We start from the raw sequence: 27884 nt of genomic DNA on the forward strand, positions 1-27884 counted from the left end.
GGCTCTTTACCATCAAAGTATACTTAAAAACACGATAACATTCAAATTATAGAACTAAGAACCGATTTATAGCTCAAGAAGCTCCTCCAATAATTTATGCTGTTCGAGAAGCCATGCATTGATCTAATGGAATACAGATTGGATTGTTGGTATCTTTTTTTTTTTTCCTTCTTTGACAGATATAAATATGAATGCAGATACTATATTGGATGCTAAAATTAATATCTATTTTTGGATTTGAATACTATGTAGGATGCAGATGCGAAAACAGGCCTGGATGGAAATTATGAAATTTATTTTTGCGCTCCTTCAATTCACTAATTCTTGAACCTACATGACTTAAACTCGAGGCTGGCTCGTATAGATTCTCTTCTTTAAAAAGAAGAATTAAACAATATCCAATACATTTCATTAAGATAATGAGCCAAGAAAAACAAGAATACAACTCTTCATCCCACATGACAGGCTGACATAGATATTTACAGTTATAGAATTGATATTGTTGAAGCTTAGGTACATGGAAAAGTTTTCGATGCATTCATTTATTTTCATCCGACTCATTCGGCATAGGCCTAGGACTTTAAGAGGATGTTTGATTAAGAGGAGCGGAGATCTAAAATGAGAATAGGAATAGGTGACTTCTATTCTAACCGTTTGGTTGGGAGAAGTCTCATTCCAATTCTGATTTCAGAATGGAATAGGAATGGCCCAATCTATATAAAACTCAATCCCTACTCTCCTCTATGGATTATAATTTTCATTCCAAGTCCGACTCCAATTCTGATCATGAACCAAGTGCTTCAGAGGATTTGGCAATTCCGATTTCAATTTTGATCTTGAACCAAGCACCCCCTAATTTCTTATAGTCGTTGTCAAAGAATTGTCCAAAGTCAGGTGTGGTCATCAACTTTTCTTTTAAAAAATTGCAAGATTCAAACGGAATCGCTTAGCAAAGAAGAGCATACAATTTTCAATAAAACAAAAAAACCTAGCACATATACCGCCACATTGTGCCAACATTGCCTAAGCGCTACATAACTTTCTCCAATCCAATTTAGGCTTCTATCCATCATCACTCCTCCCAACCACTTTTTCCTTACAATCAAACTAAGCTGCTTCACTGTATGAGGATTTGGACAGATGTATTGGTTATTTATTGAGAAGATATTGGATACTTATACAAGACTAAAAAATCTAAATAATATCTTTTGTTTAGCTTTTTTGAATGAAATCCTAGATTGTAATAAATGGTATCAAAGGGGATCTGGCATATAATCTATATAGACTAGGAGATCTATTTGGATTGACCACGAGCTAGGGAATGTAGAGCTAGGGAACTAGATGGGCCATGTGATGCCTGATGGCAGTTTCGATGCAAGATCCAATTATCCATATGAAATGGAAGCGAGAGTTTAGATTTCTTTCATAGGAATGAACATAGTGGCAAATGTTACCGTCAAGGATCAAGGGGTCGAATGGCTTGGATGGTTGGATCGACTCTGCACCTATATACCTGAGGTATAGTCTTTTTTGACTTATGACCATCTTTAGGCTTCAGTGGATCTTGATCATTTAGAGCCTCATGGTTTTGTCCTTTAAAAAGCACCTCACGGAAGAGAAAATGTTCCAATCCATATAAGCCATACTTTCTCTTAACTTATAATCGATGTGGGACTAAAGATGCCCTTCCCATTACCACAACATAGCCTCCAGTTAAGGAGGAGTATGTGCATGTGGGCATGGAGCTTTCTTCTACAGACGGTGCCAATGTTGCGGTCAAGGGTCAAAGGGTCGAATTGATCGGATAGTTGGATGGACTTCATGCATGCATTCGTGAGATATTGTGCCCTTTGGCTCATGACCATCTTTAGGCTTCAATGGGCCTTAGACTTCAGTGGGCCTTGATCATTTAGAGTCTCACGATTTTATCCTCTAAAAGGCATCTCATAGGAGAGAGAAAGTTCCAATCCATATAAGTCATATTTCTTCTTGACTCATAACCGATGTAGAATTAAAATTGTCCTTCCCACTACCTTAACAACAAACATTCTATTTTGGATTTTATTCAATACCAGTCCACCACCAGCCACTTACGTGAATGTATATCTTCTTATGGAGAAATTCTTGTTGTGAGAGTAAAAAACTCTTATTGTGACTAAGCTCAACTAGGTGCCCGTTGACAAAGCGACAATGGCCCTGCTAGTACTCTTCCACAAAAAATGGTTAAAATCATTCTACCATGTATATTTTGGACCATCCAATAAAAAGTTAACACATCATCCATTAATATGAAAAAAAAAATTATTATCATCCAAGCTTGGTTGAAAATTTTGAGTGAAAAAAGTTCACTATTGATCATGGTGAACTAGTTGATATTTTTTGCTGGTTTGAATGAAAAAAAAATAAAATCAATTTTTTGGATAATGTATTGATTTTTTATTAGATAATCTAGATATATATAGCAGCATAGTTCTAACCAATAATTTCTTCCCTATCAGGCATGGTAACTAAAGCACTATAAACCCAGGTGTATAAACCTTGCCACGCACCTTGTGGACTCTGCATAAAGGATAAAGCACAAGACCTGGAGAAAAATGAGATTAGCTAGTAGTAATGGCAGTGCTAATGGGAAGCCCTCTGTTCCCTGGCAGTGCTTCATTGCTCAAGCATAGCTACCGTTTACCTTATTATGCTGTTCCACCACCTGAGGCATCCATACCAAAGCCTCCATCATCACACACTCAACCAACCAAACCCCGGCTTGGCCAGCCACGACCACAAGAGTACTCACCATCTCTGCCATCTGAGGCAATGCCTTGCTTCCAACCGAACCCCGGCATGATGATCACCAGCCGCCACCCAAAAACTCTCTCCATCTCAGCCATCTGAGTCGATGCTAGATTTGCATCTGACCTGGACCCAGCATGACCAGCCCCCAGTGCAACACTCGCCATCTCTTACATCCGAGCCAACGCCTTACCTACTTCCGATGCTTCCGCATGGACACCCACCACCGTAGCCTCGCCCCATACCAAAGCATGCAAAATTGTTAGATAGAATCATTCTACCATGGGATATAACCAAACCTATAAAAAGCCCACACACATCAGCCATTCCTGGTTCCCCATCAACGGGGTATTGGGTTTGCAATGAGAGTCGAAATTAGAATGAAAATTGAAATGAATTAAAATTGAAATCGGAATGGTCAAATCTCTCAAAATATTTAGTTCGTGATTGGAATCGGAATTGAAATCAAAATAAAAATTTGAATCCTTAAGAGAGAGGAGGGATTGAGTTTTAGATAGATTGAGCCATTCTCATTCTGTCCCAAAATCAGAATGAAACTCCTACCAACCAAACGGTTGGAACATCTATTCTCATTCTAATTCCAAACCCCAACTCCTCCTAACTAAATACCCCGTATATGCTATTCATCACTAATCATAGTTTAGTATAGAAAAAAATCCATCAGCCATTTCTGATTATCCTATTAAATGCTAACCATGGCTAATCATGATTTAGTAGAGGAAAAGTGCTAATCATGGCAGAAAAAACCATCAGCCATTTCTGATTCCCTATTAAATGCTAATCATGATTTAGTAGAGGAAAACATGCCAATCATGGTTAACCATGATTTATTAGGAAATCCATTCCCTATTAAATGCTAACCATGGCTCACCATGGTTTAGTAGAGAAAAAAGCCACATGTCAGCCATTTCTAATTCCCTATTAAATGCTAATCATAGCTAACAATGATTTAGTAGGAAATAAAAAGCACTAATCATGGCTAACCATGATTTAATAGGAATCAAAAATGCTAATCATGGCTAGCCATGATTTAGTAGGAAATAAAAAGCACTTGGTGGCTTTTTCCGCTACTAAACCATGGTTAGCCATGATTGGCATTTAATGGGGAATCAGGAATGGTGGATGGCTTTTTTCTCTACTAAACTATGGTTAGTCATAAGCAGCATTTAATGAGGAATAGTTAACTAGCATTTAATCAAGGAATCAGGAACGGTTGATGCGTAAATTTTTTATAGGTTTGCTTATATCCTATGTGGTAGAATGATCCTACTTAATAATTTCTTACAAAGTATTCTTTCAATGGTATGCAATGCAATGGTTTTCTGTGTGTGTGTGTGTGTGTGACGCTTACTAGGGGAAGAATAAGTAAGAGCAGACCCTCACTCTGATGCACGACAACGAAAAGCTTTTGGAGTTAAACAGCAAAAATGAGAAGTTAAACTGGCAGAGTATCTGCACTACGGATGGATGGGTTATAACCCATTAATACATGGTGATGTAGAAGCTTTTAAAAAAAAATATGGAAAAAAATATTGGGGCATTCCGAGAATTGAACTCGGGACCTCTCGCACCCTAAGCGAGAATCATACCACTAGACCAAATGCCCATGTTATGTTGGCCAAACTCCCTTATAAATGTCATGAAAAAACGTGCATGGTACAGTTCCCAACATTCTCTGTCACCTATCAGCTTAGACCTTAAAGAATATAATGCAAGTAGCATTTGATGGAAGTAAATGTAATATCTAGAAAGCAAATACATATATATTTTGTTACAAGAAAGTGCTTCATCACAGTTAACTCAAGAGATGGGTCTTGTGGATAGAGGGTTTAAAGAAGTTTGCGTCACACCATTCCTTACAGAAGCACTTGGCCACTAAGCTGAGTTTTGATCCAAATCTAAGGTTGGTCATCAAAGGAGATGGCAATTTGAGGTCTAAGGTTGTCATATAAATTGCTATCAACTCAACCATTTCACTAGATATGAAGCATTCTATCTAGACTCATAACTGTAAATGAAATGCTCGGCTGTTCTTATAAAAAAAAAAAAGACTTTATATATATACCCACCCAAATATACAAAATTATAGCAATAGTATCGTAAAGTTGCTATTTGCATGTATAATTTTAGAAAATTAAAATAATCAAAATATTTTTATAAGTAGATATGCAAAAAGAAAATTTTGTAAGACTATTTGTGCAGATAACAACTTTATGAGAGTATTTATGAAATTTCATATTTGAAAGACGATATATGCTCAAAAAAATCTATTAAAAATTGAGACATTTGCGTAAATGGCAAAAGTTAATTATAGTAAAGATAATTTAGTCACTCTTGATTGAAAAGAGTGACAAAAAAATTAATATTATCATATTGGATGATCTTACGTTGACATCAATTTTTATAAAAGAAAGTATATTATTTTTGTGAAATTCTCACCTTAACAAATGAACAGCCCATCATATATAACAAAATGGTAAAAGTCATTTCGTTAATCTAATGCCTATAATTAATTTAAATTGAATATATTTTAATATTTTAAAAATAATGAAAAATATATAGATGTCATAGACTCAATAATAAAAATTAAATAAAAATTAAATATAAGAATATAATTACAAACATGATTACTCAATATTTCTACTCGATCAAGTTAAGATCTTAAACAAATAAAAATTGACAATGTTACTTGATCTTTTTTTGACTTGACGATTTAACTAAGTCATGAAAGATTTTTCAAGTCTTAACCAAATTTTGATCATTTTTTTATATTTTTTTTAGTAGTTACCCTTGTATATATGCAAAATTGCATGAATAGCTTCACAAAGTTGCTAGGAATATATATACCTTTGTAAACTTTCTTTTTGCATATCTATCCATAAGATTATTTGGTCATTTTAATTTTAAACTACTTATTTTTTAATGACATTAGATGATATAAGTACATTTGCAAAAAAGAAAGAAAAAGAAGAATATATATGCAAAATAAGTATTTAAGAGAATATACATGTAAGTAGCAACTTTACGAAAATATTCATACAATTTTGTATATATAAGGGCTGTATATGCAAAAAAAAACTCAAAAAAAAATAAAGAACAAATTGAAGAAAATAAAAGAATCTCAGCAGCTAGGCATTGGAACATTTGGATCTAACAAGATTAGATAGTGAGAAACATACAGTTTTAGAATTCAGATTTTTTTGAGGTAATAGATCTATGTCATTAGCCATATCCAAATTTATATACTAGTTTTAATCATGACTATGCAAATAAAATAAGCTATTGGTATTTGTTTTCACAAGTAAAATTTAGCTCGCCGGTAAATTCAAACTGACTTGCTTGTTAGTTTTAATCTTGAGGTGTAAATTCACATTACTCATATAAAGCATGATTATTGGAATCGATTCTTTGAACATCTTGATAAATTTGAAGCACTCCTGGTCATTGTATGTAACATCCTTCACAAGGGAAGCTAAAAGAATAATAAATTTGCCACTATCATTTTAGTTAGGTCTAAAAGAAGAAACAAGCTATAAAAATCAATCATCTAATAGACTTGAAGGCAAAATAATTTCTAGAATCAATTTCCTCACTGCCTTTATCATAAAATAAAGCAATTGTATAATACCAAAGTAAGACTCCAAGTTGGAACCCACTTCCCAACCCCACGATTATAAATCTATATGTTACAACCAAACAGACTTGACACAATTTATAAATGGATCTTCTCCAACCAAGCTAAGATCAAGGTATATTCGTACATACATATAGATAGATGATGGATGGATGGACATAGATATAAACCTGCCTAACAGTTTTCAAAAAGTTAAAATCACCGAGCGACTTAAGAACAATGAAGATTTTTAAATAGTATCGGTCGACCAGCGGTATGGTTCGATAAGAATCCATACCAGATTGGACCGATGCAAACCGACGGGACAGAGAAGAGAGAAGGAGAAGAAAGAGAGGAAGAGAGAGAGGGGGGAGAAGGAGAGGAAGAGAGAGAAAGGGAGAGAGGGAGAGAAAGGGAGAGCCTCCGACGGCTGTAGTAGGCCATCTGAGAAGGAAAGAGAGTGGGAGACCTCACCGGCTCATCAGAGGCCTTCAGACGGATGGTGAGCCGTCGACACAGCTAAGAGCTCGTCGATCATAAAGAGAGTGGGAGATCTCACCGGCTCATCAAAGGCCTTCGGACGGACGGTGAGCCGGCGATGCTGCCACAAGCTCTCCGATGACCGATGAGCTAGCGCAGAGGGAGGCCAAGAGCCATGGAGGATGGCAGTTTCGAAACAGGGTTTGCTCTTGTTTCGATTTTTATTTTTAATTTTTAATAGGTGTTGCTGACTTCATCCTTTTTAAAAAAGGATATTGAAATTTTTAAAAAAATAAAAATTTGCGAAGTCAGCAATTAAGTTGTCAACTTCACGTGTTAAAATCCAAAAAAAATCTGAAACAGGGACGAACACGTATTTCAAAAATAAAGGAGATGGAGGCCCTCCTCCGACTCAACTGCCCTCAGATCTCTCGACATGGGCTCACCGACTAGCAAAGATACCGCAACGGAGACGTTGTCCATATGGAGGTCTCCAACGGCCTTCGAAAATTCAATAAAGATCTTTTACTCTCTCTCTTTCCCTCCCTCTATATATATCAATCTTGACAAGATGTTGAATGGCCTCTGATGATCAGTGGAGGCCCTCTCTTCCCCTCTCTCTCTCTCCTCTTTTCCCTCCTCTCTCGCTCTTCCTCTCTTTCTTCTCCCTTTCTTTGAGAACCATTTTGGACATTGAAACCGTCTGATTCACCGCCGGTTCAGCTCAATACAAGGTATATCGGCCAGTTCAGATCGGTACATATTTCTTTGATCCAAAGCAAATCATGCAAAAGCCTTTTAACTCTGTAAATTATGCAAGTTGGAGGCCCTCTCCTCCTTTCCCTCCTCCTATCTCTCTCTTTCTCTTTCTTCTCCCTTCCTCCAAGAACCGTTTTGAACATCAAAACCATCCCAGTCCCCATAGGATGTACCGGCCAGTTCGAATTGGTATAAAATTTCTTGATCAGAAGCAAATCGTGCAAAAGCCTCCTTTAACTCTGCAAATTGTGCAAGTTCCGTGCAAAAGCCTCCTTAACTCTGCAAATTGTGCAAGTTTCAATTTTTCTGTTTGAAGAGAACATAAATGGATATTAGAGCACGATAACAAAAAAATTACATGCATACAAAAGGACAACGCCAAGTAACAAAAACAATTCTGGTGCCATAGAAAGTTTCGAGGAAAAAAGAATGAACGCACGCATGAGAAGATGACTCATAATTGATTTGATTCGGATGCTTTACTGTAGATTTCAAATTCATTAGATCTTTTACCAAAGATTTGATTGATATTTGGATAGACTTCCATGATTTCACCTACCAGATGAGAGAAGGTGTCGGTTGTATCAAATGTGATCTTCTGATGCGCAATCCTAAACGTTCCACAAACAACTGGTAGATCTTCCAACCACTGCATCTCCTCCTGCAAATAGCAAGCATCAAGCCATGTCCCATGCACTTTAAAAGTCTTCCAAGTCAACCTCTGTTATCCAATAATAGTTCTTGGGACACATAATATGTTACAATAAAGCATCCAGATCTGACCACACTGAAATTTGTCACTTGCCTCTCTACATCCATATCATGGAATTCTTCATCAGAATACTCAGAGGAGATAGAAGATCCTGATTGAAGAATATTCTTGTGCTCAGCAGCATTCCTGGTATTGGAATACCAATCATCACTCTCCAATTTCTTGGCATGCTTTTGTGCCTCGACCGCAGCATGATGTGCTGTACTTGCTTTCATGAGAATAATTCACCCCCCTCAAACAGTCATCTTCTTGACCATCCTTGAACTCAGGTACTCTACTTGATCATATAACCGAAAATTTATCGTCATAGCTTGTAAATCCATGATGTAAAACCATTACATGAGTTATAGAAATTTTTAGCTCTCAAGCTGATACTCTCAAGACTAATCAAAGAAAAAGTTTCTTCAAATTAGGTAAAAAAGAAGCAGAATTGTATCATATATGAATTTTCCATGCATAAACTTCCCACAAGCAATGGGGTAAGTCCCATTTCAGCTCAATGCTCTTTGCGTCACCAGATTCTACTGCTCTATATCTGTCCCTATTCTGACTCAAATTTCCAGCTGAAGGTTTCAAAAACCTCCCATAACCTACTTCCCAGAATTTTCTCCTCTTCAAACTCTATTTCACCATCTATCTAAACTCTCGCATCCACCTTACGCCCTCTTTTGCCCCTCTCCTTAGACTCCCCACTAAACTAGGTGCCGGATCCAGATCTTGACCGAGGTTCTGATGTTGCACTTCCTCCGTCAACATTCCCCTGAAAGACTGAACCCTATCCGAGGAGCAGCAGCTCCAAATTTAACCCATTTTGGCTCCAGAAGACGCAGCCTGCACATCCAAATTACCGGCAACAAAAGCCTCTAGCAACTTGAACAACGAAGTGATTTGAGTCCAGAAAGTCAGTAGAGTGGACAGAAACTGATGGTGGCTGCAGCTGACTCAAGCCATTGTCCTGGGCAGCGATATCCTACACAATATTATCCGAACCACCAAGGTTGCAAGATCCATCCAACTCACTTGAATCTTTTGTTACTAAAAACAAATAGCAGATTACAACTAGATCAGTTAGATTTTGAGACACTTAAACTATGCCTCTGTTTTAATCAACATCGTGCCACATCTCAAGACTGCTTAGTCAACCAGATGTTAAAATACCCTTCTCATCAAACGGAGAACCGTTTTATATAAATTACACACGCAAGAACGCTGGACTGTTCAAAGAAAAGCAAGCAAAAGCATAGAGATGGAATAGAACCAACTAAAAATCACTTTGCTCTACAAATAACTTCAGTTAAAAGACAGGCAATTAACACTAGTTCCTGTGCTTCAGCCCTGCCAGCATTGCATGCGTGGCCCAAATACATTTTTTTCTTACGAAGCACCTTCAGTCGATTAACAATATCACTTGAACACATAAAAGCATTCCCGCAAGCAGAATTGAGCTAAAAAATTTCATGGGGACACATCAAAATTGAGCTAACAAATTTAAAAGGGACCTATTGGAAGAATTTCTTTAAACAAAGCTAACAATATCTCTGATAGAACAGCTCATAAACAGCCACCTTCACGTTCAAATTTTCACAACAAACTAGATAGACATAAACCAAGCAACTAACATCCGTAGACTCGCAAAACAACCAGATGTTCAGAAATAAACTGCAGCTAAAGAACCCAACAATCACAACCATTCCAGACCAGCATGAACATTTCAGCAGAGATCACCACCACGGAGACGCAGGACAAGGTGAAGAGTTGATTCTTTCTGAATGTTGTAGTCTGCAAGAGTGCGACCATCCTCCAGCTGCTTCCCGGCAAAGATGAGGCGCTGCTGATCAGGGGGTATGCCCTCCTTGTCCTGAATCTTTGTCTTCACATTATCAATGGTGTCAGAACTCTCCACCTCCAAGGTAATTGTCTTCCCTGTTAAAGTCTTAACAAAGATCTGCATACCACCCCTCAGCCGCAGCACCAAGTGAAGGGTAGATTCCTTCTGAATGTTGTAATCTGCCAGCGTGCGTCCATCCTCAAGTTGCTTTCCAGCAAAGATAAGACGCTGCTGGTCTGGAGGGATTCCTTCCTTGTCCTGAATCTTTGCCTTGACATTATCAATGGTGTCAGAGCTCTCCACCTCCAAAGTGATCGTCTTCCCTGTCAGAGTCTTGACAAAGATCTGCATTCCACCTCTTAATCGGAGGACCAAGTGAAGAGTGGACTCTTTTTGGATGTTGTAATCTGCTAATGTGCGACCATCCTCAAGCTGCTTCCCAGCAAATATCAGGCGCTGCTGATCAGGTGGGATGCCCTCCTTATCCTGAATCTTTGCTTTCACATTATCAATGGTGTCTGAGCTCTCAACCTCAAGGGTGATAGTCTTCCCTGTAAGGGTCTTGATGAAGATCTGCATGCCCCCCCTTAGGCGGAGAACCAGGTGCAAGGTCGACTCCTTTTGGATGTTATAGTCTGCCAAGGTGCGACCATCCTCCAACTGCTTCCCAGCAAAGATCAGGCGCTGCTGATCAGGTGGGATCCCCTCTTTGTCCTGAATCTTAGCTTTCACATTATCAATGGTGTCTGAGCTCTCAACCTCAAGGGTGATTGTCTTGCCAGTAAGGGTCTTCACAAAGATCTGCATCTGAAATCACAATCATGAAGGGTCAATAATCATGTAGGACATGAACAACTTGGAAAGTTCAAGAAAAACTAACAAGAAGCGCAAAACCCAATTAGTTCATCTTTGGATAGAAAAATTTGACTGATATTTGGATAGAAAAATTTGACTGATAATATTAAATCAAGATGGCTTGGCTTAATAACAAATCAAGTTATCTATAAAACAAAAGAGAAATCAAACCTCAAGTTAGAAAGGCTGCAATTTATAGATGGAAAAAGTGAAGCAAAAGTCAGATGTATAACCTTCATGAAATCTTAAACAGACAAATTTATGAACAAAAAACAGATTCCCATCTATCATACAAAATTATTGTTACTTTTATATTACAAAAATAAAATACAAAACCACTCGCATTAAAATGAAGAAGAAGAAGAAGAATACAACCAAGACCCAGAAAGACCGGCACTGTACTAACAAGGAGAAATCTTAGGGGCAGATCAAACCTTAAAGGATAAGGTATAAGGATGGCAAAACCACCTTAAAGGATAAGGTATAAGATGGCAAAAAAACCCAATTCACCTTCAATAAAGAAAGCCTAACCTGGATTTAAGATAATCAAAAACCTAAAGCAGTTAAATCCCCCATGGCAAAATTATAAAATTCTAACAAAGGGAATACAAGATCTGATACAAAACCCTACCGGATGGCATCAACTATAGAGAAACGAGACAACAGGAATCAGGTAAAAATCCTAAAAGATGACCAGACCGTATAATTATAATTAAAAAAAAATATCATATTCCTAAACAAAGATTGTCCAGGATCCAAATACCATAAAATCATCGAACCTAATGTTGTCCAAAAGAGGGGAAAAAAAGAGCGGACATGGAAACATGAGATCAGTCTAGAACCTAGAAGGACAACAATATCCAATCTGAAACCCATAATCATCAAGAAGAAAAATAATACACCAAGACCAAGATTTAATCTAATTTCATGTTCTCCCAAAAGTTTATCAAATCAAATAGGAATCTTGGCACATGACAGCGACTGTAAGACAATAAGAGAACATAATAACCCTAAAAAGCCTAAAGAGGCAACAATGCAATCCAAATCCCGTGTTCTACATGGATTTAAAAAAAAAAAAATAAAATAAAATCAATGGACGGAATTTTCAACGAATTGCTTTTCAAATATTAACAATCACAAAAAAAGAACCTCCAGATCCCATTCTGCTGAAGTTAAAAAAAAAGACCCCACATGATCGAATTCAAAACCCTACATATCAGACGATAAAAATCACATCAAGTTGCTTAACAAAGACTGTCCAATATCTAATTACCACGATCTCATCTAACGTTCTTAGAAAATAGATTATCAGAGCAATTCACATAAGAGCAAAAAACAGAAGAGATCGATCAAAACCCTAAAGAACAACAAATCCAATCAAAACCCCGTGCTTTACCACCCCCCCCCCCACCTCCCAAAAAAAAAAAAAAAGAAAAAACAATATAGCGAGACCAAGATTGTAAAACTAATCCAGATTCATGTTCTCCTAAAACATTATCAAATCAAAACCGAATCTTGGTTTAATTTTGGTTTCTTTCGGCAGATAGAAACGACCAGAAGAAAACAATCAAAAACCTAAGAATCCTATAGAAGACCAGCAATCGGATAACACATCATATTCTACCAGAAAAATCAATAGAAAACGATTGTTCCATGTTTTCCCGAAGGTTTATCAGATTATCTTTGTTTCTTTTGGCAGAAAGAAACGACCCAACGAATCATGAAAACCCTAAAAGACCTATCCAGTCCAATCAAATCCGATGATCTTTTCACATCTCAATTCACAAAAGAGAAAACAGGAGAAGCGGAGGCTTACCTTGATCTCTCGCGCTTGGATCGAAGCTCTCTCGCGCTTGGATCGCTCCGACTCGAAGAGACTTGTGATCAATGAGCTTAGAAGGAACCCAAGACCTCGCTATTTATCGGCGCTCCCTTGAGCGACCGACAAAGGCTGACCGTCGGATCTGAGCAACGATCTATTGACACGTGCACTATGCAACGCCATCTTTCGCTGGGGCGCGAGTTGAACGCGGAAACGGAGCTCTCCGTTGGAAGATTCCAGAGAGTCTCCGTCTGAAGCAAGTAGAAGCTACTGGATCATTCTACACCCATTTGGTGATCCAAACGGGGTAACGACGATAATTTAAAATTATTTATGATCTAACTTTAATAATTTAATATTAAATAATTAAAAATTATTGAATTTAATAAATTATGATTCAGTGATTAAAGATATTTAAATATTTACGAATAATTTATTTGATATCCTATCCAAAAATTATCCTAACATATTACATAAAAAAATATTTATTAATCATATAAAATAGTTTATGATAAAATATTAATATATTTCATAATAATATATTTGTCAGCCTTATAAATTATTAATCTTATAAAAAATATATCCATTATTATTATGAAATTAATATTTTTATTTATACTTTTAATATATTATTTTTTAATATTAACATTTATTACAGTTAGAAATATAAAATAAATAGAAGTAATATACCAAATAATTTTATTATATAAATATAAAATATAATAAATTATTTCTACAGTAATTGAATTATAATATGATAATAATATATTTTAAATATATATCATAATATAATATATATTATAAATACAATATATAATATCAATATAATATAATATCATATTTATAATATTGATATAATATATTAATAATATATTAATATATCAATCTTTTTATTTGATTGAGAAATATTTTTGTCCTCAAGTTTCAGTACAGTATCACTATTTTGGAGTGATTTTGGATTGCTGAAACTAAAGACAAATATTTTATCACTGATATAGATGGTAATTTGAAAAATGAAACTTGTTTAAAATCGCTGTTGCATAGAATCATTATGGTACATTTACATACAATAATTTTATCATTTCCACTCACATCATCTTTAATCTTGAGATCTTTTCAAGCACTCCCTTGTATTTGTTTTTTTTCAAATCATTTTTCTTACAAAAATTTGACAAAGTTCAAGTCAAATAAAATCAGATAGATGATAGATCAAACAGGGAATAAGTGGTTTGGGTCCCATTTTGGCTTTGATTAGAATTGGGCCCGTATCTTGGACGGATACTGCTACTTAAAATATTTAATTTCACTCATATTCTTGAAACTGTCCGATAATGATTTAATGTCAATAAATCATTAACATGTAAACCAAATGCGAGGGTTATTAGGATTGTTTTGTAGATTACATATTAGGTAAAGCATTGAGCTCATATTAGGTCAGAACTTGTTGGCTTCATAAATGTCAAACCTATACTCTCATATTATTTGGTTGGTTTTGAATGCACATATATCACATGTGAAAAATCATGTAAAAACCCCAACTGTTGCTATTTTTATATTTATTAATGTAGAATAAATGATCACACAAATGTGACCATTTATTTTCTCTCTCCTCCCCCGTCTCTTACTTGATCCAATAAATCTGGCTAACTAGTTTTGAACCCGCACATTACGTGCGGATTTTAGGTCACATAATGAATCATTTGTTAAAAAAATATTTATAAATAATAAAATAATATCTATCTAAATTTTTGATATCCATTCATATTCCCAACTATATATATATAAATAAAATTTTATTATAACAGAATAATAATATCAAACTTTAAATACATCAATTAAGTCATATAAGTGGGCTTTAATTCAATCATTTAATAATATCATGCTTTAATTCAATGCTTTTAGAATTGTTAGATAAAAGAGTCCAGCATATTGCAGGTTGATTTTAATCCAAATGATATTTATAGGTAATAATGTGTTGCTTACGTAGACAATCTAAATAGCTAATTTATTTTCTCTAAATTTTTATTTTAATATATATATATATATATAATTAGATTAGTTGAGTCATCTCTTATCCATTAAACCTCTAGAGGGTTTTACGGCTTTGGTAGAACAAATGGTGGAAAGAGGAACGTGCTAATTTAAATTAAGAATAGAAATAATAGCTATCTTTGTAACCCTAACCGCCCCTCTCCCCCCCCCAAAAAAAAAAAAAATCTTTGTTTTTCATTTAGATGGATGGTTGTTTTTTTAAAAAATAAATGAACGTAATCAAAGAATAATGGAGTAACTATTACATTTATGAATAAATTTAACGTAAAATTTTATATGTGATAAAATAAAAGATTTAGGTTACGAGAAGGTATCAAAGGAATATGCAACTTACTTGGTGAATGGGAGTAAAGGAAAATTATGATGATTGGTTTCAATATAAATAAAAAAAAAATTCATTCATGCAGATCAATATAAAGCAAATGAGTTAATAGTAACATTTAATTATACAATAAAAGATATAATTTTATTCCTTTTTATTTATTATTCATCAGAGGGTTAGTTTAGATATTTCGCTAGGTACAACCAAAATTCAACTACGACCAAAATCAAAACTATTCAGTTTTAGGAGTACTGGAGATTTAGATCAGCTAAATTTTCAATGAACCGATACTTTGTTTGAAAAAAAAAAATCATGTATCTATCTCTTTAAAACCATACTAGCTTGTAAGCCAAAGGATCTGGAACAAGCATGCAGTAGATCCATCACGACGAGGTTTAGTGACACGTATTGCGCTTACACCTAATTTTATGGGACATATCCTATATGTATAAATATCTATCTGAAAACACAGTTGGTAGCTCACCTGGTTGGTATGTGTCTCTTCAAAAGGTCTGGCATCAAGCATTGATGGTGCCTTGTGTGTGTGTGTGTGTGTGTGTATATATATATATATATATATATATATATATATATATATATATATATATATATATATATATATATATATATATATATATATATATATACACACACATATATATATATATATATACATATATATACATATATATATATATATATATATACATATATATATATATATATGTATGTATATATATATATGTATGTATGTATATGTATGTATATATATACATACATATATATACATATACATACATACATATATATATATGTATATATATGTATATATATATATATATATATATATATATATATATATATATATATGGATGATGGTAATTATCAAAAAAATAAAGAAGATAAAAATATGAGTGGTGGTGACATTAAAAAAAATATGAGAATATTAAATACTATCCAACGCCAATCTATTTGATAATCCATTCTATATAGAAGACAAATATTATATGATGCTTGGTAAATGACCTATTTTCAGATGACATTGAGTCATTGACTTGACACCAACTTCGAATCACCAAACAGATGAAGTGCGGTGATCAGTAGCAATATTAAAATGCACGTCCCTGCACGCATGCAAACGTTTCTGTTTGTGCCCATTAGTTTTTTTTTTTTTTTTTTTTTGTTTTTTTTCCGGTAGAAGTTTGTGCCCATTAGTTACTCGATGGAATCGATTCATAATATGCGATATGGAGGTACGATATGGCAACCTGATGCAATCCGAGACATTCGCGCATGCTTTATGTTGAGTTTTAATGTTGTGAAGGGACCGAATCCTTATCCACAACAATGACGTATCTAAAAGAGATTAAGGTCCATCTCAATTAACTGTAGGGCTTTTTGAACCGTACATACCGAAACCCCTTGTAATTGGAAGGCTCCGACGCTTAAAGTGGAGTCAAATCATGAGTTTTAAGTTAATATTAGCATTTGGAGTCTGACATAATGATACCTTACAATCAAAATATATAAATTTTAATTTTTTAAATTATATATATATAGAATAATTTTTTTTTCTAAATTGGTCATGGATATATATATATATAATAATTTTTTTTTTTCAAATTGGTCATCAGAAATCACACATTCATGATCAAATGAACAAAAATTGGATAGATTAAATAACATAAACAAAACAAAATTTTTTCACCACTTGATATATAGATTCTACTATCTAAACACATGACTTTTGATATATAAATAATTTAAATATAATAAATCATACTCAATCATCCAAACCATCTATATAATACTTTCATTGTCCAATTTAAAAAATACATAACCGTATGACACATACACCAAATATGAAAGTTATAACCGAGATTTTAAATTTCAATGGAATAGGATGCAACCCAACCATCCTATTCTTATGAAAAAAGTATGATCAGGACAAGATTAAAACTCCAAAATCCATCCACCCATAAGAGAAGAGAAGAAGAACATGAAAAGAAAAAAAAATGAAAAAAGATAAAAAAATGAGAGAAAAAAAAGAAGAAGGAAAGAAAAAAAAACAAATGAAGAAAGTAAAGAGAAAAAAAAGAAATAAAGAGATTTAAAAAATAAAATAGAAAGAAAAAAAATGATAGAAAAAAAATAAATAATAATAAATAAATTAAAAAAAATATAGCGAGATAAGATATTTAGTGAAATGCATGACTTGAGCTGCCATTTGAATAGGGCAAGACAGCATAGCATTTCATTTCATCAACAAATTAGAACATCTTCATCCCAAAAAATTTAAAACCTTCGTCATAATCCCATTATTTAAACCCTTATAAAGTTACAGCTAAAGTAAAAAAAAACAAAATAAGACAAAAAATTAAAAGATTTCAAAATAACTTTACATAATATTTGAAAGGATAAACCGGAAAAAAGTAGATGAAAAGTGATGTCCCACACCAAGGGCTAAAAGATTTAGTGATTCAGCCAGCAAATTTGTTCGTGCACAAAATTTGTGGTTACTAGTTACAGCATCTGATTTGAAAGCTTACCACATCTATGATTCCAAATTAAAGCAAAATATACGTAGAACGGATCTAGTCGTTCAGACCAGTTTCTGAAAGCTTTAACGCTTTGGCGCACACACTGTTATGAAACATTGGGCAGAAAGGAAGAAGCAAGAATGAAATACTTGAAAAAGATTCATGGTAGCAGCTGCTTAAAGATGCCAAAACACTCAGATAAGGTTTCTTATTCAACATAAGCGTGTCTTCCCAGCATGTGGGAAAGGAAACGTCAGCTAGCGCTTCAAGTACATGATAAGACTGTTCCAACTCAAACCGACGAGAAATCCAGAACAAGACATTTAGGCCTGCAGTCCAATAATGCCTGTAAAATAAGTTTAAAAGGAACACCATTAGGCGCCATCCAAGTGACAGATCCTTTCTATTAATAAGAACAGAATATATTCGGGAAAACACATAAAAGAATCATAAAAATTGAAGAAATGAAGCATGATAGAAGTAAATGCCACAGATGTGCAAGTAACAAAGGGACGCACCACAAGCAACTCTTCCACCAGCATTTCCAGTGCTCTTGCTCAGCTCGTGTCCACCTAAGACAGCATCAAGAGTTTGTTTAAGATAATTCTTACCATAGTGCAGACACCAAAAAAAAAAAAGAAAAGAAACTACTACAAACTCTGATCATTGTATAAACTCAAAACTACCCAGTATTTTAACATTCACACAGAATGATATGAGGTTCCATTGGTCAGTGAAAACCAGTTGAGAAGAAAGAAAATCTTCACAACAATCACTGAAGAAGGATACATTCTCACGTGGCAGGATGAACTGGGTGAACCTTGCAAAATTAAGATGCAAGGTTCAAGATGTATCCCCTCTAAAGAAGAAGACATTCAAGCAGAATATTTTGCTTTTGAATAAGAGTAGAGTCCATAGCATACATCAAACAACTGTAAAGAAGTGTAATTTGTTTAATTGCTTGACTTCAGCACTATCAAGTAATCTCATTGAGTTTGCTTTGTACCATGTCTTTATGATGCAATTTTTGGGTTAAATGCAACAAATATACTGTCTTAAGTTGCATGCCCTCATTTTAAAGCTAACTTCAGCCGCTGCAGATTCCATTTTATAGTTTTCTCTATTTTTGCTGCGACAGGTTTTTGAATCAAGAATCAAAGTCTGATTATCAGATTAGTGGAGTTCAGATCAATTAAGGTGCATTCTAATAGTTTTATTTTGAACTTATCATCCTAGTTGGGTTACTCTAAGTGTTAACCCATCGATAATTCAATCGCAAGGCAAATAGCTCTAAAATGGAGAACAGAAGTCTGAATTCTTGGGTCATGAACAATCCATTGAGTTTAAGCTATGTTTCAGACGCAATAAATGTAAAGGAATATTTGGCAATAGTTCTAGAACAGTTATGATTTTTTTTTAAAAAAAAAATCCGCTAATTTAGCCCGTCATTTTTTTGAGCTTGTAATGCTCCAAACTAAAATGCAGCTCTCCCAATCATGAACTCCACTATATTCTGAAGTACAAGATTGTGATCTATTCTCAGAAGAAGCTTTCCCTGAATCTGAGTACAAATTCAAATCTTCAGCATTTTTTGGTCCGGTAACAGATCCACATCAAAAAAATAATAATAAAAGAGTCAATGTAATAATTCTGTTCCATAAAGATAAATATTTAACTGCAATACATGGTCTCACAAGCAAGTCAAAGCAATAGAAAGCTGAGCATGAAGGATGGAAGCTTCAAGGTCCTGGAGCACTTGATGTGCCTAAGCAAAAAGGTTCATGAAATAAATAAAGGTTCTTTCATGTCTCTATTTATGAAAATACCACATTATATTCAAAATACAATGGCATAAGTAGTCTTCATATTAATCATAAATCACAAATAACCTCATCACGAACCTCATAGTCCTGGAAGCTTCTCAAAAGCATCAGGATATATGCCTTAGAGTTCACTATATACAATGCAATCCTATGTGTGGCTAAAAATAAAAAGGCATGAGAGTCGCAACTCTTTAAATCTGCTGTTCTTTAGATACCCCCTTTGAGGCCCCCCCAAGAAAAAAGAAAACGAAGGGAGAAAAAGCAGACCTATAAACCTTGACTTGATTGCTATTAGTTTTAGATGAAAAGTCTTGCAGTAAAAATTCCTGATGGAATTACAATCTCCAATTATGTACTCTCACCTCTTGAATTCACACACCGGGCACTTGATGAGTACTAGCATCTCATGCGTCTAACGAAGACTGTCAATATACCTATATCTCAAAAGTATGACATAGCACTCTTAATGCAAGCATGGACTTCAATTTTGCCAACATGTGAAAGAGCAAAAGTAGGAATACCAACGCCAAACACCATGTCAAATAAAACAAGATGACTCTTGTGAGCCCCACGAGAAAAGAGATTGTGATGAAAATGAATATGGAGATGGAATCAGGGACATAAGTGTGGAGGGCAAAATGCGGTAATAATTGGAACTGTGTTTGTGGATTACAGCTTGTCTACCACTCAGACATACATTACAAAGGTAAAGATATTTTATTCCTTTTTGCTCTACTTTTGATGGGTATAAATACAAATTCTGAAAGGGTAAGAATTTCAGATAAGCACTGGACACTGATCAAGTTGCATTTGACATTTCTCAACTTTGGATATGAAAGCTATTAATAGTGATTGTGGCATGAAGGGCTATATCATTGGGAGCCAACTTCAGAGAATGAATGAACTCTTTAAAGTGATGATGGACAGGAAACATATCTAACCACTTGTGATTTGAAAATTTTGGAGACTTTATAAGCTTGGAATCCAAAGAAGTGTGCACATGGCAAAGGGGAAAAATTGTCGCTTCTCAAAGAAATCGCACTAAACATGTATTATGATGGTTGTCTTAAAAATAAATGAGTTGCAGTCTTTGGGAAGAGGCATGTGTAAATGAATTTGGAATGAATCACTACAATCATGAACCCATTATTTGGTTGAACTACTCTTATAACAGAAAGCAATAAGAAAAGGCATATTTCTACCATCTTATGTACGCCTAATTGCAGATATACTCAAAAGCATCCCTTCTTTGGCACTTTTCAGACTTGCAATGCTCTGAAGCACAGTTTAAGTCACTCGGACAAGCAACGCCACATGCCATGTCATTTCTAGTGGTAATAGAATGAATTGCCAAAATGTGCCATGTCATTTTATGCTTGGTATTTCTGCTGATTCTGTGCCATGCCTAAGCATCCATTGCATTCCAATTTCACATTTGGCTTGGCATCATAGCACCTCTCCTGGTGGAGTCATGAAATTGTAAGTCAAATTGTGAAGCTACCTCCCTCCAGCCATTCCCAAATATCCCCAAAGCCAATGATTGCAAAAATTTTCAAGCAATGAAGAGTATATGCAATATGTATGGATAATGCAGGATTTAAGACAGCATAGATTAAAACCATTTATCCAAAAAAAAAAAGAAAAAAGGTGTTGCCACACGTTCATGATGTTAGAAGACGCTAGAAAAACCAACACTTAATGATGAGCCAAAAGCAATGCAGATTTTCACTATTTTTGAGCTCATCCATGCTTCTATGGTTATGGATGATTAGCAGAAAAATAAAGTTGTACTTAAAAGTTTAGTAAGGTTTTAGCATAAATGCGAGAAATGCAAGACTATTATAAGTTAAAAGTTTCAAAAATAATAATAATAACTACCTTTTCCAAGATCATCAGGATCAGCATGGACCACTACAGCCCTTCCAATAATCGAATTTGATCCAGACAGTGGAATCTGTGATGAGAAAAACAGTTAAGAATCTCCAAAAGCATTTAATAAACAAAAAAGAGAGTTGTATAATTAAATCACCTTGCTGTCAATAATGGTAAAATTAACAGTACCTGAAACAATATAAAGAAACGATCATAAAGATGCTAAGGAAAAAATTATTCAATAGATAACAGATAGGCTCGCAAAGCCAATAAATGAGCCAAAAGATAAAAAACTTGTTCATGTACATGTCATGTCAAGTCATAATGTCGTGAAGAATGACAACCTAAACTTAGAAAAAAGATAGCCGAAAACAAAAAATGATACCATCATCACCAGCAGTCACATTTCCAAGATCACCAGCATGGCGGATCTCATCTTCAGGTGCCCCATGTTCATGTCCAGCAGGATTGAAATGTGGTCCTGAATTTAGTAAAATTAAAAATAAATAAATATTTCCATGACCGACAAAATGATTATTTCTACAGGTGTCATTAATTAAATTTCATAAGAAGCTGTCCCTGAACAAAGATAAATACCAGTGGACATGCAGCCATTAGTAGTGTCACCAAGGGCATGAACATGGAAGCCATGAAGCCCAGGTTTGAGGCCAGAGAGGCTTCCAGTCACTGTTGTTGGACCTAAAACATGAATAAAATCACATCAGCATGTGCAAGAAGTTGGATAACTTATAATTGTGTTTCAATTTTTACAAAAAATGAGAAAACATCAGCATATACTAGCTTATTGCTAAATGTACCATCTCCTTCTTGGGTGAAGTAAACAGTGCCTTTGACACCCTCACTGCCACCAAGTACAGCAACAGCCTTCACCATTTTTTATGTGATCTACGGATAAAAACACCAAAAAATGAGATGTATCTTCATTTAAGACAGAATTAAGAAAATGATGAGCATAAGGGAGAAACTCTGATGAACAAAATGAGCCAAACATAAACAAACATAAATATGCTTCCTATGTCCAGGAAACAAAGCTACAAGCATAGAGATTAAACACATAAAATTTTGACAACATTTGAACATAATATAAGATGATACAATCTCCTAAGAAACAGAATTACCTTGCAGCAAGACAATCTTGAAAGCTAATTAAATGTCCACAAAACATTAGTGTAATTATCTGTCAAGTGCAAAATTTACACTCAAGATGGAGACACAACCATGCTTTAGACATAAAGTACACCATTTTCACATCAAATTCCTCATCGCACGCAAGATGTCTGGCCTAAATGCAGTCCAAAGGGGCATGTAAGAAGTCTAGAATAAATACAGCGAAAGTGGCACACGCTGAGTCTAGACTCTAAAACCAAACACAGTAGAAAGTGGCACGCATGAAGTCTAGACTAAATACAGTGCACTGTGAAGTAGCCAAGAATCTAGATTATATATAGTTAAAAGTGGCACGCAAGATGTCTACAGTGAACATAGTTATGCTACAGTCAAAAATACAGCTTAAGAAATAAAAAAAAAAAAAAAAAAAAACTGCACGCCTACAACGCAAAACTGCCATCAGAAAGTAATAAACATAGATATTTGGTTGTTTTAAGCAAAAAAAAAAAAATGGGGAGATTCATACACCTATACCAAAAATCGCATCATCTTTTATACAACCATCGCGTAGAATTTGAATAGTTAAATATGCACAGATCAAAACAAATAAATATAAAAAAAATAAATTTAACATGGAAAAAAAAAACGCCTTTCCTCCTTTTTAAAAAAGAAACAAAAAGAGCCGAGATCCATTTGCATCAGGTAAAAAAAATCACAGCTTGGAACCCGATTCACACTGTTTTGGGCGGCTACAATCCGAAGAAATCAAATCTGTGGCGATCAAATCGTCATCAAGCATCCCAACCAAAAGTAGAGCCAAAATCATAGATAAAAGAAGCATCGGATCAGATCAGACAATTAGACACCATAAAATGCAAATCCAGACGAACGACAAACAGAGCATCCAAGTCCCCGTTCCCGAACAATCGATCGTGGGATTAAAACACTAATACCGCCGCACTTTGCCCTAAAACGATGAGCTTACCTCAGGCGACCCCTTTGAGGAGAAGAGAACAAGAATGGGAGAGAGACGGCGGAGAAGACAACTATTCTTTCTCCCGTTCGGGCGGAGAGAGAGGGTGCGAAGACCAACCCACCAACCACATATGTAAATGGGACAGATGATGGGTTATGGTCACCGGAGGTGACAAAGCTTCCTTCTGCACGCGCAGTACAGAAATAGCGACCGAGGAGCTGTCGGGGAGGCAGGGAGTGACACGTCATCTTAAAGCTCGCAGTTAATTAAGTATATATAAGGATATACTTATACTTAATATTAGCATAAGGATATTTGTACAAAAAATTAGGGATATGCAAGGATCATAGGGTTCGGTTCTTTTTTTTTTTCATAATACCAAAGCATTTTACACAATTTTCAAAGTGCAATATCAATTTTATAATTCATACTGCTAACGATAGAGAAAGATTTATTATGCTTTGAAAAATATATAAAATCTGATTTAATGATGGATGTCGTGAAAAAAAAGATTAATAATTTTATTGTGCAAAAGATAGATGACAGCTCTTATAATTTTTTATTATAACAACATTGGAAGAAAAAGAGTATCGGGGAGTGTAGATGGTAGTGATTTTTTGTCTAATAAATGCATTCTTATTCTTATCTGATTAATTTTTTTTATTTCTCTATTTATAATATATTTAAAATAATAATTTCAAGTTTGATATATTTTTATCTAAATTTTATTTGTCTATTTATGTTTTTAGATTTGTTGTTAAAGTATTGGTCTCTGCTCAAGAGTTAGCTAAAATATAAATTCAATCTATCAATATTTTTTAGAGAAATAAATAAAATACAATATTCACTGTCTTCTTTCCTTGATTTAGGCATCTCCCTTCAATCACAAAATAATCATACTAATTTAACATTGGTTAACATTTATATTTTGAATTATTGTTTGTTAGAATGTTGAAGTTAGATTAGATAATTTTTTTTGCTAAAATCATATTAATTTTATAATATATATATATATATTATAAATAAAATTAATATTCATATTTTTCAAGCTGCAAGTATCAAGTTGCTAACTTTAACATAAAAAATAAACAGGGCATAAAAATGAAAGTATCTTGTATTTTAAAAAAAAAAAGAGATTGTATGTCAAGCATATAAGAAATAATTTATGATTCAATATTGATATAAGCTCTTAAATCAATAAACGAATGCAGTAAGTAGCTTGTTGTTTAGCAACCACGATGCTTGCGCAAGGAAGCCTCCAAGGAAGAAAATCTTGCATGCAAAATGAGAATGAAAATGATTAGACGTATAGGTCACGAGAATGCAAAATATTTTATATGATTAGTGCAATGACTATATCTAAAATTTGTCTTTCGATATTTTGAACATAACAAGAATTGGGAAAGCCATAAAGGCTTTTAAATTTGGACATACAAATTTAGACTCCAAACCTTCCCAAATATATATAAGAAAAAATACAACTTAGGCCGATAATAAAATTATTCTTATGAAAAAAAAAATTCTAGGGGATGCCCATTAGTGCGTAAGAAAAAAAAATTGTACATTGTTGTAACGCATTATTAAATCATCCCTACGCACTGCATCAACTATTGTTGGTTATACTAATCCTTATCTCAAGTTAGCTCTATGTCATCAATTTTTTTAAGTTTGACAAGTAATATAAATTTAAAGTACCCTTCTGCTGTCTGACCGTCCAGGTTCATTATAATGTTAGTTTCGTTGGCAGGGGGTAACCATACCTGTTAAGATTGGGATTTCTGATTTAAAAATTGAAATGTGTGGTTAGCAATGACGTATGAATGCAACAGCTGTTGCAGGCTGAAATTCTATCCATCCCATTAGAATTCAGCAACCATAAATAATAAACAAAATCATTTTTTACATTTTTATTTTTGAAATGTATATATTTTTTATTAGAGAAATGCCATGGATTGCCATTGGCTTTGATATGGAGATTAATCATTTGGTAATAAAAGAAAGATATGTATGTCCCTTTGATTGAGAAAACGCAATGGTATTGCTCTTGATTTTTGTATGGATCGATCAATTTGGTGATGAAAGGGATGTATGGATCCCTACCGATCTGCTTTGTCTCGAGATTTGTGCATTGTTTCTAATAAGAAAGTCAATTGGCAAAAGCTACCCAAATATATAGGTCCGTATGTTTATATGTACAATAGATTGTATCCTCTCACGATGAGAAGATATCTAATTTTTTTGATTTAAAAATTTATAATGAGATATTCAAGACAAAAATTTATACTATTGATCATGATTTATAGTATAAAAAATATATAAAAATTAAAATATATATATATTCTGATGGTCTCTTGACATATATATACAATATATTAAAGTTGAGATCGAAATTTTCTCGGTTGACAAGTATCGGCTATCCATGGAGGGACAGATGGCATCCATCCAACATGTAGGAAAAAAATGATGCTTTATCCGAAAAAAAAGATAGCGGCTTAGATTGGACGAGTCGAAGATATTCTTGATGGCTGAGCAGATCAGCTCTACTCTAGCTCTCCACTCCCATGCCATTTCTTGTCACGAGACAGACGCACGCAAAAAGAAAAGAGAGAGAGAGAGAGAGAGAGGAATGGGATGAAACTTTGTGCGTGGTGTCTTTCCTCTCCCATGCCATTCTCTGTTACCAGAAAGGCACACACAAAAAAAAAAGAAAAAGAGCGAGGAATGGGGTGGATGAAGAGAAATCTCAGAGAGAAGATTTCTAAGAAAAAAATCAAAAAATATTGATGCCAAAGCATGGATTATCTTATCGATTTCTTTTCATGCTTTAGCCTATATATACATAGGAAGGTTGAAAGTAGACGGTTGGGTAGTATGTGTGTGTGTGTGTTTTTTTTTTTTTTTTGTGGGTGTTTCTGATTGCTGCTTTTTTTTATTTTTTATCAGGCTTATTGAGGATTAAAAATATCAAAAAGGATGGTAATAGACCAAAAAAAATTAGTAAAGGAGGCCAGAGAAGATGAATTTAGGGATCTTTGTTTATTTTTTGACTTTGCTTTTACCAAATATTTGTAATTTTTATTCTCTCGTCAGTTAAATTTTTCTTTCATCGTAATATCAAAAACAACATTCTGTTTCTTATTAGAATGCAGAGGGGTTGCTGCCTACGTTTTAGCAACCTTCCACTCTTTTATTTACAAACATCATGTAAAGAAAGAGAGGGATAAATGATTGCTTCCATGCTATGGTAGCCTTTCTCAATGTCCGTATAAAAGAAAAAAATACTAGGGTTGTTGCTAAGATTCAGGAGCCTTCCAGTGAATAGAAAAAGGAAGGAACAGAGGCTTACTATGAAGCCTTCCGATGAATAGAAAGAAAAACTTGTATGAGTTTTGATGGATCGGGTTAGGATTTGGTGAACAGAAAGAAGTGGATGGATTAAGAGGAGAAAATAAGATATGGGTTAATGGGTTTGGGGATGAATCGCGATTGGATCTATATAAATAAGTTAATGGGTACGCCAAATGGATCATAGGTCCTTTGGCTAACAAGTTAGCTGATCCGATTAGGATTAGGGTTACGATGGAGGATCAGATTAGGATTAGCTATCCGGCTATGATTAGGGTTAGATTAGGAGGCTAGTTAGGGTTGGGGTTAGGTTCTGCTGAGAGTTAGGGTTACGGGTTGGGACTCAGGTTAGGGTTGGGGTTAGGGTTAGGGGAGGGATGCAGAAAATATTGGTTGAAAAAGAGAACTCCCCCAAAAAAAAAGAAAAATAAACAGTCGAAAAGAGGAAGGGAAGAATATGGTTTGGATCAAAACAAAAAGAAAAAAAATAGAAAAAAAATAATAAGTGCGGGATTAGGTTTAGGGCAGGGTTATAAAGAAAGTTAGATCGGAGAAGAGAATAGAAAAAAATAGAAATAGATGATGGAAAAGATGAAGAGAGGAATAAGATTTGGATTTGGAATGAATAGAAAAAAAAAAAAGAAAAAATAATAAGTAATAGAATTCGAAGTTGGTTAGAAATAATAGATCTTGAAAATGAGATTTATCTTGGTTCATCCAGATATAAGAATACTGGTATAGGTTGGAAAAATATGCAGAGCACCTTCACTACTCACCATAGGGTCAGCATCGAGGACACTGCCCCCACCACCTTATCTCCAAAAGCAGAAGACAAAGGGAAAAAAATCCAAAACCGACGTCGGGACCAAAAAAATGTAAGACCACTTAC

The 27884-nt window shown here is 34.5% G+C and overlaps 2 protein-coding genes and 1 non-coding gene across 4 annotated transcripts; all 3 read right to left on the reverse strand.

Moving 5' to 3' along the window:
• Positions 1-4342: 4342 nt before the first annotated feature.
• Positions 4343-4414, reverse strand: TRNAP-AGG (transfer RNA proline (anticodon AGG)). Its single transcript has one exon. It is a non-coding gene; the product is annotated as a tRNA-Pro (tRNA).
• Positions 4415-9906: 5492 nt separating this feature from the next.
• LOC105057697 (polyubiquitin) lies at positions 9907-13071 on the reverse strand. Its single transcript, XM_010940391.2, has 2 exons — positions 12932-13071; positions 9907-11067 (listed from the first exon to the last, which is right to left on the reverse strand). Exon 2 carries the CDS (start codon positions 11065-11067, stop codon positions 10144-10146), a length of 924 nt encoding a protein of 307 aa, XP_010938693.1. The 5' UTR covers positions 12932-13071; the 3' UTR covers positions 9907-10143.
• Positions 13072-17997: 4926 nt separating this feature from the next.
• LOC105057698 (superoxide dismutase [Cu-Zn]) lies at positions 17998-23798 on the reverse strand. 2 transcript variants are annotated; one of them, XM_010940392.4, is made up of 8 exons: positions 23660-23798; positions 22365-22452; positions 22144-22245; positions 21932-22027; positions 21704-21735; positions 21553-21628; positions 18370-18423; positions 17998-18197 (listed from the first exon to the last, which is right to left on the reverse strand). In XM_010940392.4, exons 2-8 carry the CDS (start codon positions 22438-22440, stop codon positions 18175-18177), a joined length of 459 nt encoding a protein of 152 aa, XP_010938694.1. In that variant the 5' UTR covers positions 22441-22452; positions 23660-23798; the 3' UTR covers positions 17998-18174. The 2 variants fall into 2 exon arrangements, with proteins under 2 accessions (XP_010938694.1, XP_073104709.1); XM_073248608.1 differs by lacking the exons at positions 17998-18197; positions 18370-18423 and adding an exon at positions 19414-19616.
• Between the last annotated feature and the right edge of the window lie 4086 nt (positions 23799-27884).

This window comes from Elaeis guineensis, chromosome 14, assembly GCF_000442705.2.
Source record: "Elaeis guineensis isolate ETL-2024a chromosome 14, EG11, whole genome shotgun sequence".
NCBI classification, from domain to species: domain Eukaryota; kingdom Viridiplantae; phylum Streptophyta; class Magnoliopsida; order Arecales; family Arecaceae; genus Elaeis; species Elaeis guineensis.